Source organism: Rasamsonia emersonii, assembly GCF_000968595.1.
Source record: "Rasamsonia emersonii CBS 393.64 chromosome Unknown ctg1118621760041, whole genome shotgun sequence".
Classification (NCBI taxonomy): domain Eukaryota; kingdom Fungi; phylum Ascomycota; class Eurotiomycetes; order Eurotiales; family Trichocomaceae; genus Rasamsonia; species Rasamsonia emersonii.
In genome coordinates this window covers 1-20,552 of record NW_013563246.1, presented here as the reverse complement: position 1 = coordinate 20,552, position 20,552 = coordinate 1, and the positions used below count along the sequence as shown (strand labels likewise).

Sequence of the window (20,552 nt, the reverse complement as noted above, 5' to 3'; positions counted from 1 at the left end):
AAGGCTGGTCGTCGTCACAGCCATGAGCCTCCCTCGCGCTGCTGGCCGGCTGCTTGCACGCTCGTGGCAGCAGGGCCTTCGATTCTACTCTGCGGCCGCGCCGTCGCCTTCTGCGCGTCTCAATCTGCCCATCGACTACAAAACCACCCCTCTGCTGCATCATACGCCGTCGTCCCTCGCGAATTCGCTGGAGCTCCCGAAAAATGCCAGCACAAAACAGATCAATCTGTACCAGGCAATCAATGCGGCGTTGAGGACCGCCATGTCGGCCTCCGACAAGGTCATCCTGTTCGGGGAAGATGTCGCCTTTGGCGGTGTCTTCCGCTGTTCCATGGACCTACAGATGGAGTTTGGGTCTGAAAGGGTGTTCAACACTCCATTGACGGAGCAGGGCATCGTGGGCTTCGCAATTGGAGCCGCCGCGCAGGGGTTGAAACCCGTGGCGGAGATCCAGTTCGCAGACTACGTCTTTCCTGCTTTTGACCAGATTGTCAACGAAGCGGCCAAATTCAGATATCGAGAGGGCACTACAGGAGCTAACGTCGGGGGCTTGGTGATTAGAATGCCCTGCGGTGGTGTCGGACACGGTGCTTTGTACGAAGGACAACCCCTTGCTAGGAGTAAGATCGTCGCTGAGGTCTTGCTAACGGGTTCTTCAGGTACCATAGTCAGTCTCCAGAAGCACTCTTCGCTCATGTACCCGGCGTACGCGTGGTGATCCCGCGTTCTCCCTCGCAGGCAAAAGGTCTTTTGCTGTCCGCGATTCTCGAGTGCAACGATCCCGTGATCTTCATGGAACCGAAGATCCTCTACCGAGCCGCGGTCGAGCACGTGCCCATCGAGTCCTATACCCTTCCCCTCAGCAAAGCTGAAGTGATCAAGCCGGGCACAGATCTGACGATCATCTCCTACGGGCAGCCTCTCTATCTCTGCTCAGCAGCAATTGCGGCCGCGGAGAATGCAAGGAAAGGGCTGAAAGTTGAACTCATCGATCTGAGAACTATCTACCCGTGGGATCGACAGACCGTGCTGGAGAGCGTCCGGAAGACGGGGAGAGCCATCATAGTCCACGAGAGCATGATCAACTATGGAGTAGGTGCCGAGGTTGCGGCAACGATCCAGGAGGGCGCCTTTTTGCGGCTGGAAGCCCCGATCAAGCGGGTGGCTGGTTGGAGTACTCATACGGGTCTGGCGTATGAGCAGTTTATTCTGCCGGACGTAGCAAGTAAGCTTGCGGTTGCCTGCCTGTCTCATCAGCCTGATATGCTGACTCGAATTAGGGATATACGATGCGATCATACAGACGCTGGACTACTAATGCTCTAAGGAGAACGAAAAACCTACATTGACGACAGAAGACATGAAATCATGACAATCGGAATTGCGTACCTGGCTTCAAATCAGGGTCCATAGGCGAGGGTCTCCTACCATTATAAGCGATCGCGCAACCCACCGCCAGTATAGATACCAATTTTTCAACTTAACCTGGAGCGCAGCCAACCTCACACAATGTGTGTGTGCGCGCGTGTGTGTGTACTTTGATGGAACTTTTCGATCAACATAGATCTGAAATCTGTTCAGAACCCACCCTGTTATAGATGTACGAGTAACGGCATTGGATATTAAATAAGAACTGATCACTGGCCATATGAATCTACGTTTTCGCGTCTTATCTTAGATATTTTCTAGAGTTAAAATTCCTCAAAAGAAAAATATATATACTTCATGCTTTCGAGACATTACTATTAGTATTATTATGAAAACTTCCTAATCAGGTTAGTGCCATGAGCATCACAAGAATTATTACGACAAAGAATAGAGTAAGAAATACCTACGATCTCCCTATGTATATGAAGGCAGCCCAAGTAGAGCGTAGATCACAAAACTTACCCAATATGGAAAATATAGTAAAGAAAGAAGAAGATCGCTAGGAAGTTCGCCAGGAGAGTGTGTACCTAACATGATACCTAGTAAATATCAACTACCTAATACGGAAAATATATAATACTGAGTAATCATATAAATAAGTAGGAAGCTAGTAAACGTAAGCAGGCGTAGGCAAAGGCTACCAGTCCCCAACACAGACGCAGGCGCATAAATAAATATATATTTATATTCTTCTCAAAAACCAGTCGAGAGAAGACCAGACCTTACTGTCAGGCTTGACTTGATATATACGCCGATGACTCTCTTACAACCGGCTTGTACTCCGGATTTAAACGCCGATTTGCCTCGTCAAAGGTGTGCTCTGGAGCGAACTGTCTGAATCTGGTACGACGGACATTACGTAAATGACATATGGACCACAGTTGATTAGGTTATGTCCTTGCTTTAGATGGACAACAAGGCTGACAGATCCTGCTCACGTAGGTTATAGGTAGGCAGGCAGGAAGCTGGAGATCAAATTCGCTCCCCTGTTGATATTCTCCGCTTTTATTTTCTACGGTCGTGTCCTCGTCCGAGTATATAATATAAATAATAACATGAAGAAATAAAAGTGCTAATTAAGGACACTCGGTCTAGTAGGGACGTTCTTCAACCAACTCCTCTCGTTTTATATACCATCCGTACTCGTTACACAATTCCTCTCTGGCCAGGTTTATGACGGCGACACGAAGCGTACGTACGGACAAGAGCCGCGGCCTATGACACAACACTGAAGGCATTAAGACTATAGCTAACGATTTCTTGGAGGGAAAATGGTCAGGAAGACTCCACTGGGCGGTTGAGCAGTACCTGGAAAAAAAAAGGTCGAGTTTGGAAAAAAAAAACGGCTTTCGACCAAAGTCTGTTATAGTATCGAGAATGGTCCTTTTTCCCTGAAATATTAGAACTCATGATAGGCAAGTCTACCTATATATTTGTGACTTCGTATCTGGATGTCATTCCTGGTCTCGATATCACTGTGATGTTCTATTCACTCTTTCTCCAAGACCATTTCCAGTAGCTACAGAGGAAAGGTAGTGACATCAGCCTTGCCCAGGCGACGGGTATATTGACACTGGAAATCAGAAAGGACCCAGACCCCTCCTGTTGTTACAGCCTACAGCATCCAGAGCCCTCTTCCTGATTGGTTTCTCCCTCGTAGGAATCGTGATATACGTACCGCGCCAGCCACGACGGTCCAGATACTCCCTGACTCGGTGAACATGCAGACATCTCGCTTCACAACAGTGTGATATTCAAAAATTCACACGGCTGCTGGGCAGGACTCGCTAAGAGTCAGACTCGCGTTGTTTGTTATGGTGGGCGTGACTCGACGTGTTTGGAGTGACTCGACCGGGTGGTTCCGCTCAGATGAAGTTTCACTTTCTGCTCACTTGGTAAATATCGCAGCTATCTTTAAAGGCAATTTTCGACCGAAAATCGCCCATAAAGGCTTCCCCATTTTTGCATAGGCATCGTAGACGGCTCGCACTTGTGCAGTTCCTCCTTTTTCCCGTAAATTTTGAAGCAGATATGGTGGTTTTGGCGGTGATTTGGAACGACTCTCGTCACTGAATCTGAGGAGTGTCGATATCAGAATCTGATATTGAAGTGAATCGAGTGGCGAATTCCATTCACTCCAAACCTGCTTTGTTGACAGATTCAGTGATTCACTGGCAGCTTGCGTCCTATGCCCTGGACGCGTCTCGTCGTCCCTCCAGGTTATAAATCTCCCCCCCCTCCCCCCTCCTCCTTTCTTCTCTTCTTTTCTCTCTTTCTCCTCCTCGTGGAAAACATCAGATTTCCTGCTGCTCACAAAGCATCAAGAAGATTCTCACGTCCGCTTACTCCCATTCGCTTAACAGCGCTTTCAAATCGTTTTATCAAACGTTCTTTTTCAAAGTCATCCGTCAAGATGTCTTTGTTTTCTCTTTTCGGAATCTTCGGATTCCTTGACAAACTCGTCGAATTGCCAATGGACAAGCCACGCGAGCGCCAATTCGCTGCGTTATTCGGCGACGCCGTCTGTACTTACGACGACATGGACGGAGAAACCGGGTCGCTTTGGGATAATCCCATTGCTTCCCAGGCAATCCAGCACGCCACCGTGAAGGCGACCGTGCTCTTTGTCCTGCTCTGTCTCCTGAGCATGGTCATTCAGCACGCGCGTCCCTTCTGTCAAACCGTGTGGTCGTGGCTGCGTTTCGTCCTCGCTGCTCGCGTTTGGGCCGTACTTAGCCCAACTGCTCTCCACGGCGCCTACGACGCTGTCGTCGGATGGTACTTCCCGTTCAATCGTCCGTTCGACTCAATCATTCGGATCTTCCTGTCCTTCGTCGCCTTTGTGACCGCGTACAGCCACTTCCTCCTCCCCGTCGTTTGGTACCTGTCCGGTTTTTCCGAGGGTCTAAACGCGTCGAGTTGGGAGCTGTCGCCGTACTGCTGGGATGCGAGAGAACGTCGGCACAGGGGATTAACGGCCAAGTCCATCCCCGTGGAGCATTGGTTCTGTTTGGGTGAAGAAGCCAGTCTAGAATTGCAAGCCAGGTTCGTCGACCTGCTAGACGCGCGGAATCATCCAAACTTCGACGACGACAATATGCACCACCTCACGTGCCTTGCTGTGTTTCTTTCTCTCCTCGGTGTCTTGTCAATTTTCCGCTGGTTTTTTCGCCAGCCCACCGTGGAGGAACATCTATTCTCGCAGGCGGAGCTCACCGAACGGGTGTTTTCCTACTATGGCGTCGTTCGTAAACTTGAGGCCCGCCTGGATAGTCGTTTAAAGGAACTGGCCCGGTACCGTGAGGCCTTGAGTGCCTCGGAGAGGCGTCTCGTAGGAGCCCTCACCGAGAATGAGCGGTTAAAGAACGAGTTGCGATCGGCAGAGGTCCACGAGTCAACAATTGCGCAGCTGCACCAGAAAATTTCTCAGCTGCGGTGTGACCGCCGAAACGCCTTGTTCGAGGTGATGGAACTGAGGGACGAGCTGGAAATGGGCCCACGCTACCGGAGCGATGTGACCAAGCTGACGAAACAGCTGGCAGACACAGAGGAAATGGCTGCCGACGCTCAGAAGAAGAGCGAGTCGCTCCGGGGTCAGCGTGAGGACGCCAACCGACAACTTGCGGCCGTCCGATGGGAACTCACCGCCGCGAACAACGAACTTGCCGCCGCTCGGAAACTGAACGAGGACTTGCGACGAGAGGGACAAGCGCTTCTCGGTAGATACGAGGGACTTCAGAACTCGTACAACCGCCTATCGGAAGCCCAACGCGTTCTCGGAACGTCCGACCAGCATCGTCTCGTGGTTACTGAACGAGACGAGGCTGTCTCACGCGCGACAACTGCCCAGGCAGAGCGTGACCAAGCCGTTTCACGCGTCAACACTCTCGAGGCTGAGCTCGCCAGTATGAAAGCTCAGGCCCAACAGCAGCAAGTCCGACTTCAGCAAGCGTCCAACGAATTGAGCTCCAGCGTCCAGGCTCAGCGACGACAAGCAGCCGAAGTCAACACCTTGAACGGGAGATGCCAACAGCTGGAGCGTACCAACGGGGACCTCCAGACCGCACTGACCTTCGCCCAGAACAAGGCGAAGAACCTCGAAGTCCAGTGCGAGGATCTCCGCGAAAAACTCGACAAGGTGTCCACCGACTTCGAGATGAGCCAGGACACGGCCCGGCAATTGCAAAAGGAAAACCGGGCGCTGGAGCATCGGTTGGCCAATATGGATCCGAGCGGCGGCACGCAGGCAATCCCCAAGCGCAGGACGGGGGAGACCAACCGGAGCGAACAAGAGCGCAGTAGGGTCCAGATCGTTTGTCAAGCTAACGAGATCAACGACCTGAAGCGGCAGATCGAGGCGCTCAAGGCATCGAGGGTCGCGGAGCCGACGGACGCGGCCCTCCGGGGACAGGTAGACCAACTTCGGGAAGAGCTGGCAGCCGTGAACCGGGCGCGCTCCGACGAAGAAATCGCCTCGCGGCGACAGGTCACCCAACTCGAGCAGGAGGTCCAACGCCTGCGGATAGCCTTGTCAAATGCCCGGATGTTTGGTCAAGGACGCGGGACCGGATCCCCGCTGCGTGGCTCGTCATCCCCGCTTCGTGCGCCGGGATCGCGAGGACGAGGTAGATAGTTCGGCATCTACCGCCACCAGCGGGAGTGGATCTTCGAATCTCGCCAGGACCGACCCAATCCAACGTCTCCGGCCTAGCTGGTATCATTCTATGTGACGGGAACTTGTTGTGTAACTTGTTTTCCGGCCTAGATGTGCTATCTAGCGCGACGGGACCTGGTGCGGTGAGGGACAAGGATTTGAAGCCTCCATCCGCAGTCCACTCCTCTGCCTTGGGGTTGCACTGAGAGTAAGGGAGGGAGGGATGGAAATGGACGTGAGATTGATTTTTTTTCTTTTTCCGTGTGTTGATGTTTACCGGCACCTGCGGCACATCGAGTGGAAATTGGGGATCCCAGAATCGCTTCGGCGATAGCGTTTGTTCTTCGATGGTACAGAGATCTGGAATACGAGGAAGATTGCATGGTACCGATACCCTTCTTCCCTTGCGCTTCTCCGTTGTCGACTCCAGAAAGCAACCGTGTTCCGCATGATCGTCAAGAGCGAGCAGACCAGACAAGTGTCCTTCGCATCGGCCATGGACAACGCACCCATTTTCCAACACACGGAACGTTCAATGGTGAGGGCCCAGCGGATTCGAGGACGCTGGGGCTACAGAAGCCGCTGAGGCTGTAGCCGCGCCCGACGTCAGTAACAACTGCAGAAGCCACGAGGCTGCAGTTTATCCCGTCGCCAACAATACTGCGGAAGCCGCTGAGGCCGCAGTTGATCCCGTCACCAGTAATACTGCAGAGACCGCGGTGTTACAGTTTTTCCCGTCATCAGAAATCCTGCGGAAGCCGCTGAGGCCGCAGTCGATTCCATCGCCAGCAATCCTGCAGATATGCGAGACTACAGTTTTTCCCGTTGCTAGCAATACTGCAGAAGCCGTAAGGCTGCAGTTGATCCCGTTGTCAGCAACATTGCAGAAGTCGTTGAGTACTCCGACGCCAGCAACGCTGCAGAAGCCGCGAGGCTGCAGCTGAGTTCGATAACCGCAAGCAGTGGTCAGTCTTTGGATGCCACTCAGATTCGAGCTTTCAAGCGCTGGAAATATCTGCGTTGAATTTCACCTGTTTGAGCTTTGCACGATCGTCTGTTCAGATTTGAGCTTTCGAGCACCGTCGCGAACAAATCTGACACTCCCAATTCATCTGGTTGACCTTTGGATGATATTCATCACTCAGATTCGAGCTTAGCCTTCAAGCACCGTCGAACAGAATCTGACATCCACATCTGGTTGACATTTGGACGATCGTCATCACTCAAACTGAGCTTTCAAACATCATTGAGCAGCAAATCTGACATCCCTACTCCATCTCGTTCACCCGTGGATGATCATCGTTATCCGGTTCAAACTTTCCAGCACCGTCGAGCAAAGTCATCTGACTTCCAGTCAATCCGATCGACGTTTGGATGATCACCACACGGATTCGACCTCTCAAGCACCGTTGGACACGAGAATCCGAGAGCGAGATGCGAGTAGGGACGAACCAAATCATAACAAAGATCGAAAACCAATCCCCCGGTCGGCTTTCCATGGCCCCTGCGATCATACCCGCCAAGTCACAACGAGCAAAGGAGAACGTGAGAGAGATATCGGGACAAACAGAATCACAGGGCACCACCAGTCAACCGACATTGTGGTCTTCCAACCGTCGCACTCCCGACTTCCTTACTTGTTTCTTCATTCTTCAAGGAGTCATCTCTCTCTGGTTGCTCAGATCTCAGATCCAGGCGTGATCGCACCCTCATTGTTTCTTCTTTCAAATCAAACCCCATTTCGAAACATTCATGAGCTTGCAACATGAACAAGGGCGGGATCGGCAATCGATACAAGTCTTCAAAATTCGAGCACAACTGGTCTCGGAAGAGTTTAAAAAGTGAGTTGCTTTTCCTCAGCTTCTGCCTCTTCACGGAAGACAAGACTAACGATGATTGCTAGGTCAGACATGCGTACTTGGCATCACATCAAGAGGTTGACGAAGCATCGAAGCCATCACACAAGCCGGGAACCGGTCGAGGGACATGTTTGCTTACTCACCATTGCCCCGATCTTTCTACCCCCCACATGAACAATCCAAAGCGCCAACGGAGCCATTGAACGATGAAAAAAGAGATCCTCATCAAATCTTCCAAAACATTTCCACATTTCCACTGAGGATCGCGCTACTTTCAATGTTGGGGTTCAACAAAATCCGCTGCCTCATCGCGAACAATGGCTAAAAACAACCAAATTCCTGCCGTACCGTTGGCGCTTCGCTTTCGCTTCCAAAGTTGCCTCTTTCAGTACATCTCTACGAAACTTCCATTCCATCACATTGCATGACTTCTCTTCCGTTTTCTGTCATCGTCAGTCTTGCTGAATGTGCTTCATGCACAGGTGAGTGCCCGCATGCAACCGTCCTTGTCAGAGTTTAGTATAGTAGATTTTGCTAACGAGAACTTCGAACTTAGGGTTGCCGTCGTCCTGCCGAATCCAAACCACCGGCCGACACTCCTCCACGCGTATATTCTTGCAACCAGGCCTTAGCATACTCGTGCGAGCAGGGACAGCAACACCAAGAAAACAGTCAGGCATTGTCCAGAGAAAAATATCTCTGACATTTGCCTCTACCACCGAGATAATCTTTTCTCACTGGTTCTCGATATGTCGACCATCCAGACATCATATCATACACTTTTGGTCTCATATCGACCTGGGCGGAGTCAGACACAATGATATGCAGTCACGGAATTACAAACGGGGAGCGCCTAGAAGACCAGACGATGACGGGATCGTCTCTCTTCAATCTCCTACTTCATTCCTCCTCATCGGCGCTCTCCGTGATCTGACTGCTATCAGCAAAACATCCATCAATCAGACACGAAAAAAAAGCATCCTTCGAGGACGATGGCAGTGCATTCACTTTTACCTCAACCTCAACTTTCGTGCTTTCGTGATTCGAGTCTGATACCTACATTCCATCAGTTCAACCGGACACGATGCAAAAAACAAATACCTCAGCAAGACATATCCTCCACATCCATCCACTGTCTCAATTCTCGTGATCCGAGTCTCTATTCAACGGACACGAAACAAAAAACACCAAATCTCTCAGCGCGAGGATACCGTGACGGGATGGTATCCTCTGCATTCATCAATCATCTGGCTCATATTCGTGATCCGACGAGACCGTGGCGCGCTCCATGCCACGAAACCATGAGAAACGCAGTCGCAGAGCATCTTCTTCGCCGTCTTGCCTACAATAACAAACAGGACTGGCATTCCACTTCTCTCTCATCTGGCTCAATCGCCTCTTCCCGAGAAAACAAAAACACTCGGGACAAACTCATCAAGTGACGGCACATGTCCGAATCAATCACACTTGCGGCATGGCCTCACAACGGTCGGCTTCACAATTCTGCCGATAAACCAACATCCAAATCAACTGGACGAGACAAACAAACCGTCCTCATTCGCCTAATAGGCATCAAAAATCACTTCCATACTCGCCAGCGCATGAGATCTCCATCTATCCTCAGCGCTGGCAGGCACCACACTGCCATTGCACTCAATCGTGCGATGGCAGAAACAAAAACAAAAAAAAAACAAAAACCGATCGACCAGATCTTTTGAAAACCTCAAAACCACAAACACCGATCCAATCCAAACTTCCAACCAAAAACAAAAAAAAAGGATCGAAGCTCCAACCTACCGAAAAAGAACAACTCACACAAGACTGGTCTGATCGAACACCTCAAACAAATAAATAAAGAAAAAAAGGATCGAAGGTCTACACCACAAAACACCGACCCGATCCAAGTTCCAAACAAAAAAAGAATCAGGATCGCAGATCCAAACCACAAATACCGATCCGATCCAACATTCAAACAAGATCGAAGGTCGAAGACCTCAAAACTGAGGAAACACAAGAACCAAAAACGAAAACAAAAACCAACATCAAAACAACAAGTCACAGCGCAAAGCGCAAACCGAACAACATCCAAACCGCAACGTCCACAAATACCTGTCCGATCCTTCAAAACAAAAATAAGAGCCACATTCGACGAAAAAGAAAAAGGAGGATCGAATATCCCAAAACCGACAAAACACAAATTTTTTTTAAAAAAAAAACAAACAAGATCCAAAATACAAACTTCGCGTTCACAAAGCGCGTACGATCCGAATCGAGGATCGAAGAATCCAAAATTACTGTACCTTTTCCCTGCCTGTACCCCCAAAATGTCACCAAAAAAAAACACGAAGACCAAAACCAAAACCACAAGTTCATGTTCATACAATCCTGTACTCCGAAGTACTTACAAAGTACAACATCCAAACCAAACCCAAAGACCGAAAAACAGCCAAAAAAAAAAGGCTGGAGCCAAAATCCCAAACCAAGTCCCCCTCCCGAAAAAAAAAAGGAAGAAATCACCAGAGCTACAATTTCATGTATCTACGAAGCACTCCTGTTCAAACCGCAGCCCCACAAAAAAAAGGCTGGAGGCAAATCGGCAAATCGCAAACAAAGGCCAAAAAAGAAAAGAAGAAAGCACCAAAGCTGCAAGTTCATGTATGTACTGTACCTACTTCATGTTCCTACGAAGCACCCCTGTCCAAACTGAACCACGGCAAAAAAAAGCTGGAGGTCTCAAAAGGCAAAACAAGGCCAAAAAAAAAGAAAAAAGAAAGAAAAAAAAACAAAACAAAAAGAGACAAAGACCAAAGATCGTCGGCGAAACAAAACTCGATGAAACAAAAGAGTTGCAGATCCTGTCATTTTCCTCATTTTCCTGTGTCATCAGCGGGCGGCCACGCGAGCAAAGCCAAAAGGATTGAAGCGACGGCCTAAAACAGACTATTGACGCTTCTTCCGGCGCTATCGTCGCCCACGCTCGCCCAACCAATCCTCCTCGCGTGCTGCGAACTGACGCCCGCCAAGCACCTCCTGTATGTAATAATACATCTTGATCTTATCTTTGCTAGAAGCATTGGAGTTGGCTGTCCAACTCTCTCTGAGACGGTGGTCATGGTATCATGTGTGGGAACCTGTCATGGAATGAAGGAGGAGAAGTGGAGATGCTTGTCGTCAGGCGGTCGACGATCATGATGTGTTTGATCAATTATTTCGGGTCATCGGATGAACTTCATGTACGGAGGAGCAGGGAGCAGGACTGTACGGAGAACTGATGCGATGTAATTGTACGGGGGAATTGTGGATAAGAGTTCTGCACGACTGCCGCGTGCCGTCCAGCTTGTATTATTTTGACTTAGCGACTATTAATTAATTTCCACCTGTACTACGCCATTAAGGAATAGCATTGATAAGGTTACTCTGTGCTTTCGTATCAGCGAAATGACTTGCTTTCTGCTAGCGCGTGCAGCTCGACTATCGATTTGGCGTCTCCTGGCACTTCCGTTGCACGGTTGGCCAACAAGCCCAACCTCGACTCGCCCCCTCTCCTCGCTCTCTTTTTCCCTCGCTGTCGCCATCACCATTCCCTAGTCACAGTCGTCGCCATCGTCGTTCTTGTTCATTATCGTTCTTGATACAGCCGTCATCCGATCCTGTCGCTCTCTTGACCATTGATTGACCGGTCATTCGTTTCGTCGCCGCATTGCGGGCGCTCGCTTTGTCTGACAACCGCCGATCGGGACTCCGACACACTGCAACCAGCCCCCTCCCCCTTGGAGCACCACAGCACCCTCTGCAGCCCAGATCGGGAACCTACATGGTCGCGTCAGACCGGCCATCAGAGCCATTTTCTCTCTTTACACAAAAACCATCACAAGGCTCTCGACCGAGTGCCGTCTAACTCGCGTCCATTGTGCCTGGTTACATGGCCATTGGCGTCGCCGATTAGGACTGCGCCTGAACGCGAAAGATATCATGCCCAGTTGAGGTGTTTGGGGGTCTGGTTTCTTACAATATCGCTCCAACTGCCACTCTTTCACTCTGATACTCAACAGTCAACACTCGTTAAACGATACCCCTCGCTTACACCAGCCATTTCTGGCGACTTGGTATCGGCAGGCCCGGCGAAGTCGTCTGAACTGGTTGCTGATCGATCCATCAGTGCGGTCTCTTGTGGTAGGCTTTCTCCTGGCAGGCCAGGAAACCATCCAAGATGCCGTGCTGCGGGGATCGAGAGAAGATCGGTGACATCAAGCCGGAGCAAATGTGGGATTACATTGTGAGCGACCTTGCGCTCGTTGTGATGAATTTGGTCGCTGACTCTGGCACGCATTTAGAACCTCAATGACTTCAAGTCCACCTCCTGCCTAACCCCCTTCTCCTACGTGACGCTGTGGATCTTTCTGCTCATCTCCATCGCGGTCTATGCCGTCGACACTTTCACCGCCGTCAACCTGCTGGTCTTCTCGCGCTGGGCCGGCCAAATCAAGCCGAGTATCCCGTTCTCGATTTCGCGGTGGATCTTCGCGGTCTGCATTATTCTCTCGTTCGTCCTGCTGTTCTTCCGATGGCTACACACCATCCGTGTCATACGATCGGGATCAGTCGCCGAAAGTTACCTGGACCCCTTGGCCGTCCGCATCCAGAGCATCCGTCTGGGAAGTGGAAAAGGCTGGAAGCGATTCTTGGTCTTTGCGGAATTGACCAAGAGTAAAAAAGGCGCCGACTACGTAGCCTTGTTTTCCTATTTCTCCTTCGAATGTGAGAAGCCCCTACCCAACCCTAGTGTTGTCTCGCTGACTCGAGTGAAGCATGGCTGCGTGTTGTTTTTGCGGATGGGCCTCGCCAGGTGGTCAATGCCATTACTCTCTACTCGGTCATGCAGTTGAATCTCATACCGGAGGGCAAACATGCGGCCCCCGAAGGCACTTCGCCGATCGTGCAGTTCTTCATTAATGTGAAAGCTCTTGCCGAGAAGAATGATCAGCAGGCAGTCGTTCTGGTTGGCATGCTGTTCACGCTGATTATCTGGGTCATCTCTATTCTGAGCTTGGCGATATCGGTGGTGCTCTACATCATTTTCTTGTGGCATCATATCCCCAGTGAGGATGGGTCTTTGAAGCGATACTGTCGACGCAAGATCAACACGCGACTGGAGCGTATCGTCAAACGCAAGGTGAACAAGGCTTTGGCGAAAGGCGTTGTTTTGCAGGACCGGAACCCAACGAAGCCTGCTATTGCCGGAGAAGATGCCAAGTCGCGACCTTTGGTCCCAACGTTGCCTTCTGTGGAAGATATCGACAGGAAGCCGCCGCTGTCACGACAGACGACCCAGAGTACTCTGCCGCCGTACTCATCGCGTCCCGGGACTACTACTCCTATGGAGAAGCCAGGCATGCTGCGCCAGCCGACATTGCCCAATCTGGAGGATGATGGGCCAATGTTGACCAAGACCACCACCCAGTCCTCCGCGTATGCCGACTCGGCGCCTTTGATGGGGAACGCCGAGACTATGGGATACAGTCCTCTGGACCGCCAAGCTTCTCCAGCACCGCCGTACGGAAGGCCTTACAGTCCGGCTTCGCGACCTCCCCCTGCTCAGAACAGAGCGACTCCGGGGCCAATGCCAATGGATGGTCCAGGCCGGCGAACCCCTGGACCTGGTTATCCAGCACCCGACCAAGGTTATCACCGACCCCCACCCTCGATGGGTCGCCGGACTCCAGCAGGTCCACCGGGCGGCGCTCCACCGCCAAGCCGGACGTATACTCCCGCAGGCAATCCACCTCGCTCACTGACGCAGAATGACCCAGCGCCTAGTTACCGAAGCTACACTCCGGTCAACAACAATAATGGACCGCCGCAGCTTCGACAGCAGGGGAATGGCGGGTATGACACCGATGTGTCGGGAGGCAATGGAGCGCCTAGTTATCGAAGCTACACTCCGGCCAACAATGAACCGCCTCGACAGCAGGGCAATGGCGGGTATGTTGCCTTCAACCCGAGCATGAGCAATGGGGAAGCTCGTGTGCAGAGCCCAACGTCGCCTACGTACCGCAATTTTGCACGACCCTCGACGACCAGTCCTGTCAATGAGGGTGGCTATCGCGCTATGCCGGCTAACTATGCGAGACCTTCGACTACGACGCCGTCGATGGAACAGGGGCGGAGGGGACAGCCGAACGGACCGTCACCGCCGCCGGCACACTACGACCCGTACTCATATGGCAGAGCCATGTGAGGTAGTTCTTGCTAATAGTCCTCCAATACGCCTTCGCATACCGTTTGGCGCTGGACGCTGTCACCAAACCTGATACCCAGGTAACTTTAGTTGTGGTATGTAATAATAATAGTGAAAACGTCAGCGCACAGCAGCAGGCTATGCGGTCAGTACGAAGTATTGGGCGAGACTAGCGAGGCAGCACGAGTTGACGATGGAAGGAACGGAAGAGCTGGTTTTATCTTCTGTGGGTTATGACTGGATTTGACTGACTTTCGTTGATATTTAATACCCATTCGTTTAGTCGTTGGAGGATTTGTCTTTCTGAGTGATCTTTTGTGATGTGGGCGTGGCGTGGCGTGGCGTGGCGTGGCGTGGGCGTAGGCGTCGATTCAATAGTTGCGATTTTCTTGCCATCGTCATGTCATTTGCCCAGACATGTTGACACTAGCGACAGTATCTGGTATTGTATCTACATACATAGCCAGTCGTAGGGTTCTAGAGAAAAATCAATCAAGACTTGCTGCGTTACAGCGGATAATCACTAGCAGAATTCTCGTCGTAGGTGATATCACTCACTACAGATGTAGAATGCCTCAAATCCTTAAATCTGTACATATACGTAGGACGGAATACATACAGCGAAAAAACTTTTAATAAAGGTGTTCGAATAATGGACTTCTTACTTATTTACTTAATTTAATCAATCAATCAATCAATCAATCAATCAATCAATCATTGAATTGACGGGACACGACATGGTGTTGATTAAAGTATGATCGATCATTCGAGAGCAACAGCTGAGAATTAAAAAAAAAGCATGAAGCTGAAATTAAACCTTTTTTTTTAAAAAAAAAAAGAAGGAAAGAAAGAAAGAAAAACAAAGAAAGAAAGGTACGGAGAAATGTACGGATGCAATGAAGGAAGGGTATAATTTCAATTCAGCTGAATTAAGTACGTATGTACATAAGTCACTAAAAAAGCAAAAAACAAGGTTTGTTTAAAAAAAAATACTCAGGATATAAACCCTATATTTCTCCTGCCACTACTTTCTGTTGCTGTTCATGATTGTTCACACCAAATTCCCCCTCAAAGCCTGCTCCCGCTCAATCGCCTCGAAAAGGGACTTGAAATTGCCCGCGCCAAAGCCATTAAAGTTGTGACGCTGGATGATCTCGATGAAGACGGTTGGACGGTCCATGAGGTGCTGGAAATATCCGTGTTAGCATCATACAGAAATATAAACACAAGAAACTGTATGTGGTAAGTTTACCTTCGTGAAAAGCTGCAGCAAATACCCATTCTCATCAAAATCAATCAGAATATCAAGACTTTTCAACGTCTCAAAATCCTCCTCCAGGACCATCCCCGCTTTTTTCAGCCGAACCTTCATATCCTCGTAGTACGTGGAGGGAACCTTAATGAATTCCACGCCCCGCGCACGCATGGCAGCGATGTCCCGCACAATGTTGTCCGTCAAAAGCGCAATGTGCTGCACGCCCGGACCGTCGTAGAAGTCGATGTATTCTTCGATTTGGGATTGTTTTTGCCCTTGGCGGGCTCGTTGATGGGCATTTTAACGATGTCGTTGGGCGAGGACATGACGATGCTTTTTAGAGCGGAGAATTCTCTGTCCATCATCAATCATCAGTCAGGATTATGTCTGAAGACACTGTTTGGTGGTGATGGTGTACGTACGTGCAGATGTCCTTGTCGTCCACGGACCAGAACCGGTGGAAGCCAAGGGCTTTTTCGTAACTAGTATCAGTTAGTTGAATTCCTTCCTTGGCTGCTAGGAGAATACGTACTACTCGCACACCCTGTCCATCTCATTCCAGTCCTGGTTCCCCACACAATGATCAATCTTCTTCAGCTGCACGCCCGGCAGCAGACTCGAGACGGGGTCCTTGGACTGCGTCTCCATGCGATACCCGGGAAAGAATCCTCCTTTATAGGATTTACGCTCAACCAGCGTATGCGTCGTGTCGCCGTACGTCTGGATCGTGGCGACCTTGACCTGACCATCCTCATCCTCGAGGACTTTCGGCTCCGAGACAACCTTCGCGCCGTTCTTCACAGCCGCGCCAAACACGGCGTCCACCGAGTCGACCTCGAACGCGACGTCCTTGACGCCATCGCCATGGCGCTGCAGATGCTCGTGGATCTCCCTCAGCAGCTCCCGCTCCTCGGGACTTGCGACGCGGTCGAGCTGGTTCAGCGAACGCAAAGGCGAGGTCAGCACGAAGGTGATGTCGCCGTTGCGCACGACGTGCGAGCACACGCTCCGGCAGCCTGTCTCGAGACCGCGGTAGGCGATGCGCTCGAAGCCCATGCGCGTCACGTAGTATGACGCGGCCTGCTTGGCGTTGCCCACATACCAGTGGACGTGGTCGTAGCCGCGGTAGCTGGAGAGGTCGTTGGGCAGGGTGCCGTTGGTGTAGTCGATGGCTGAGGGGGCCATGTTGACACGATATCTAGACTGTCAGGTTGTGAAATAGCTATGTATGATAGATGTCCTGACTATGTCCTGCTATGACTCGATGAAACAAAGATTAAAAAGCATCATACACCAGACCTTCCCCCTTTAAACATCCCTTTGATATCATCCATCATCACCTGCTCTCTCTGCCTGCAGTCTCGGCCAGCAACGGCCCGGCGGATGGCAGCGGGTATTTCGATCTTATCTTATCAAGAAGCTTTCCACCAATCAAATCGTGCTGCTTCCCGGGCGGTGAGCTGTGCTCGGCTGTTGGCGGGTATTTTGTTGTCTGCCGGGTATTTGCTGCAGGCCGCGGATTGCCATTCCGCTGCATTCCGCACTGGAAATGCGGAGGAAATGCGGAGGAAGAAGCACAACATGTGACAGACGACAGAGGGAGCTTTCGGAATGTTTCCCTGCTGTGGCAGTATTTACAGCTACAGCTTACGTGGGCTGATTTCTTCCTACATACACATATACACACTAAGTTACATTCGCTACCTCAGGAGACATAGCTAGACTTGCAAAATGCCCACGACGCAGTTCTCGACTCCGGATCCCTATTCCTATCTCAACGGCTTCGGATCTTACCATGAGTATGCTGCCAACCACATACGTATGTCCTGTATATAGGTATGCTGACTGCCGCAGATCAGAAGCCATCAAAGGCGCCCTGCCCGTAGGCCAGAACTCACCCCAGAAACCCCCCTACGGGCTGTACGCCGAGAAGCTGTCCGGCACCGCCTTCACAGCCCCACGCCACGAGAACAGGCAGACCTGGCTGTACCGCATCCTGCCGGCGGCCGCGCACGACAACTTCGAACGCCTCGACCCCGATTCGTATCACACCGAGACGCAGAAACTGCACCACATACCCAACCAGCTGCGCTGGAACCCGTTCGATCTCGATGAGAATGTCGACTGGGTACATGGCTTGCATCTGGTCGCTGGCGCAGGCGACCCGACTATGAAGACCGGCCTGGGCATCCTGCTGTATGCGGCCGGCAAGGATATGGGCAGGGAGGCCTTTTACTCCGCTGACGGCGACTTTCTCATTGTGCCGCAGCATGGCGTGCTGGATATTCAGACCGAACTGGGGAAGCTGCTTGTGCGGCCGAATGAGATTTGCGTCATTCCAAGGGGTGTGCGGTGAGTGCAGTCCTTTCAGGCCAGCTTTCAGACAAGCGAGTTCATGCTAAATGCTGCAGCTACCGCGTCACTCTGCCCTCGGGCCCTGTCAGAGGGTACATCTGCGAGCTCTACCAGGGCCACTTCCAGCTGCCAGAGCTGGGGCCGATCGGGAGCAACGGGCTAGCCAACGCGCGCGACTTCCAGGCGCCTGTGGCAGCATTCGATGACGAAGAAGAGCCGAAAGAATACCGGGTGATCTGCAAGTTCAACAACGCGCTCTTCGCAGCGCGACAGGACCACACGCCATTCGACGTCGTGGCATGGCACGGCAACTACTACCCCTACAAGTACGACCTGGGCCGGTTTAACGTCATGGGCACCATCTCGTACGACCACCCGGACCCGTCCATCTTCACCGTGCTGACGGGTCCCTCGGACCACCCGGGCACCGCCATCGCCGACTTCGTCATCTTCCCCCCGCGCTGGCTCGTCGCCGAGGACACGTTCCGTCCGCCGTGGTACCACCGCAACACCATGTCCGAGTTCATGGGCCTGATTGCGGGCGACTACGATGCCAAAGTCGGCGGCGGATTCCGCCCGGCAGGGGCCAGTCTGCATAATATCATGAGCGGGCATGGGCCGGACGCGACGGCTCACGAGCGCGCAAGTAATGCGGAGCTTAAGCCGCAGAAGGTGGGCGAGGGGAGTATGGCGTTTATGTTTGAGAGGTAGGCAGCAGCATCACTTAAAGGTTCAATTCAGTCTGACTGACGATGTTGTAGCTCCCTCATGGTCGGCGTCTCGGAATGGGGCCTCAAGACATGCCAGAAGGTGCAGGAGGACTACAATGCGGAAAGCTGGCGGCCGCTGAAGAGGCATTTTAAGAATCCGAACAAGAAGGACTAACCTGTTGAGTATGACTTGATTTCTGCGGGTGATAGTATGTATGTATTTAGCTGACTGAATGAAGACAAATGATCTGAAAGGTATTAAATTCAATTGAATTGAATTATTGTATCAATTATCATATCCCAATACCAAGTATATAGACATACATACTCCAGTGCAAAAAATAAAACCCAAACACCGTACATACAGTAAATATAGTAAACTAAGCAGCCCTCTCCTCCATCTCCTTCCTCAACGCCTCCTTAACAATAGCACCACACATCTTCGCATACGGATTCGTCTGCACCGCCAACTGCTGCGCAATCCTATTGCCGTAGCGCCCACCGAGGAAGAAATCCCGACTGGCCAGCTCTTCCAGCTGGTCCTTGCTGGTGACGTGGGCGAGTTGTTGTGGGCCGCCAGCAGCACCCTCTTCCTCTGGTTGTGTTGTCCTCCGCTTTGATGCTTTCAGCAAGAGATAGCCGCGATGGGTGTGTGCGTCGGCTAGAATGCGGGCTTGGGCGGGTGAGACGGTGATGCGAGATGTGTTGCTGTTGCTGTCTGATGATGATGATTCTGGCGAGGCCAGGGCGATGGCTTGACCCAGGTCAGAGAAGAGGCGTGTAGCAAGGGACGTATTTTCTGGAGAGAAGAGGGCGTTGCTGCTGTCGTTGTCTGCAGACTCACTGCTCGACTTTCGACACTCGATCAACACGCGCAGCGCCTGCGCGCGGTTGACATAGGCGGATGGATAGGACGGATACTCTGCGATGATGGCATCGAGTTCGGCGATTGCTGCCTTGACCGTCTCTTGCGACGGAGGAGTGTTACTGCCGCCGCCGCCGCTGCTGCTGCTGTCCGTCTGCTGGATCTGGCGGATAGCGTGGAGTTCGCGCGCCTTGAGAGCGGCGAGGTCGGATTCTGGCACGGCAGGGAAGGACGGCAGAGACGGGTCGATCACGACGTTGGATGAGGATGGAGATGGTGATGATTCAGCGTCGAAGAGGGCCTGCAGGACGGCGGCATCTTTGGAGGTCAGGTTAGATGGCGCAGTGGGGGTGATGGCTGTTGCGGAGGCCATTTCGCTGCTGTTCTTGCCTGCAGAGAATATACGTGATGAAGCTGTATGTTGTGGTATATGTGTAATACTGTAGTAACACAAGGATGCCTATGTAATGTAGATGCTGGTGATATACTCGGCTGGCCACGGGTATTCTCTCTTGACGCAGCAAATACCCGCCGATATCCGCGCGCGGGCCATTTCCGTCCCCGCGGGGAAGAGCGGAATTAGCCAGCAGCGACAACCCCGCCGGCTAGCAACTTATTATTATTATTATTATTATTCAAGTTTAACGTCCATACCGAGCCTTTCGGCTATGACAGACCCCGAATCGTGGGCGACGCCCCTATCTAGTCTCTAATTCCCCTCTTTGACCATTCTGGACCTTTTCCTCGCCCCAAACCGCCTTATTGCGCAGGGCTTTTGGGCATTATGTATGCCCTCCTTGGTGTTATCACTGAATGGGTGTCACCTGCCTGCTGCAGGCCACCCTCCCCTATTATCCCTCCCCCTCTCGTTCTGCCTCCTCCAAGGCCTCCAGCCCCCATTCATCATCCCTATGAGCCCTATCCACTGCCCGTACCTGGTCCCCCCGGGGGCAACCTATGGCAGTATCTGCTAGGAACTGCAGCAGGGCTCGTGAGGCTTTAGGGTTCCCAAACAACCTTCCTTCCGGATACTCCTCTGCCATTGTTGGTCTGGCAATCCCAGTCTTAGTGAGACCTTGATATAAGGTCTCTCGCTGCCTCCGCCACTGCCTACATTCAAAGAGGAGATGGTAACTGACTCTTTTGGGGCCTGGCATCCTGGCATGCCTCGTTTCTGTGCTGAATCTT

General features: G+C 51.7%; 6 protein-coding genes across 6 annotated transcripts; 4 read left to right on the top strand and 2 right to left on the bottom strand.

The window, feature by feature from the left end:
* Positions 1-22: 22 nt before the first annotated feature.
* Positions 23-1,318, top strand: T310_2813 (Pyruvate dehydrogenase (acetyl-transferring); the record flags this gene model as incomplete). Its single annotated transcript, XM_013474245.1, has 3 exons — positions 23-594; positions 660-1,225; positions 1,281-1,318. The coding sequence occupies 3 exons, from the start codon at positions 23-25 to the stop codon at positions 1,316-1,318; spliced, it is 1,176 nt and encodes a 391-aa protein (XP_013329699.1).
* Positions 1,319-3,841: 2,523 nt separating this feature from the next.
* Positions 3,842-7,026, top strand: T310_2812 (Integral membrane protein; the record flags this gene model as incomplete). Its single annotated transcript, XM_013474244.1, has 3 exons — positions 3,842-6,053; positions 6,207-6,225; positions 6,633-7,026. The coding sequence occupies 3 exons, from the start codon at positions 3,842-3,844 to the stop codon at positions 7,024-7,026; spliced, it is 2,625 nt and encodes an 874-aa protein (XP_013329698.1).
* Positions 7,027-12,151: 5,125 nt separating this feature from the next.
* T310_2811 (uncharacterized protein) lies at positions 12,152-14,179 on the top strand (the record flags this gene model as incomplete). Its single annotated transcript, XM_013474243.1, has 3 exons — positions 12,152-12,217; positions 12,276-12,699; positions 12,750-14,179. 3 exons carry the CDS (start codon positions 12,152-12,154, stop codon positions 14,177-14,179), a joined length of 1,920 nt encoding a protein of 639 aa, XP_013329697.1.
* Positions 14,180-14,458: 279 nt separating this feature from the next.
* On the bottom strand, positions 14,459-16,619 carry T310_2810 (4-hydroxyphenylpyruvate dioxygenase 1; the record flags this gene model as incomplete). The annotated part of the gene is made up of 8 exons (XM_013474242.1): positions 14,459-14,605; positions 14,639-14,656; positions 14,738-14,768; positions 14,799-14,836; positions 15,237-15,365; positions 15,432-15,709; positions 15,857-15,916; positions 16,013-16,619. 8 exons carry the CDS (start codon positions 16,617-16,619, stop codon positions 14,459-14,461), a joined length of 1,308 nt encoding a protein of 435 aa, XP_013329696.1.
* A 546-nt stretch (positions 16,620-17,165) lies between these two features.
* On the top strand, positions 17,166-18,674 carry T310_2809 (Homogentisate 1,2-dioxygenase; the record flags this gene model as incomplete). The annotated part of the gene is made up of 4 exons (XM_013474241.1): positions 17,166-17,253; positions 17,294-17,786; positions 17,846-18,496; positions 18,551-18,674. The coding sequence occupies 4 exons, from the start codon at positions 17,166-17,168 to the stop codon at positions 18,672-18,674; spliced, it is 1,356 nt and encodes a 451-aa protein (XP_013329695.1).
* Positions 18,675-18,879: 205 nt separating this feature from the next.
* T310_2808 (uncharacterized protein) lies at positions 18,880-20,407 on the bottom strand (the record flags this gene model as incomplete). The annotated part of the gene is made up of 3 exons (XM_013474240.1): positions 18,880-19,804; positions 19,893-19,969; positions 20,300-20,407. The coding sequence occupies 3 exons, from the start codon at positions 20,405-20,407 to the stop codon at positions 18,880-18,882; spliced, it is 1,110 nt and encodes a 369-aa protein (XP_013329694.1).
* Between the last annotated feature and the right edge of the window lie 145 nt (positions 20,408-20,552).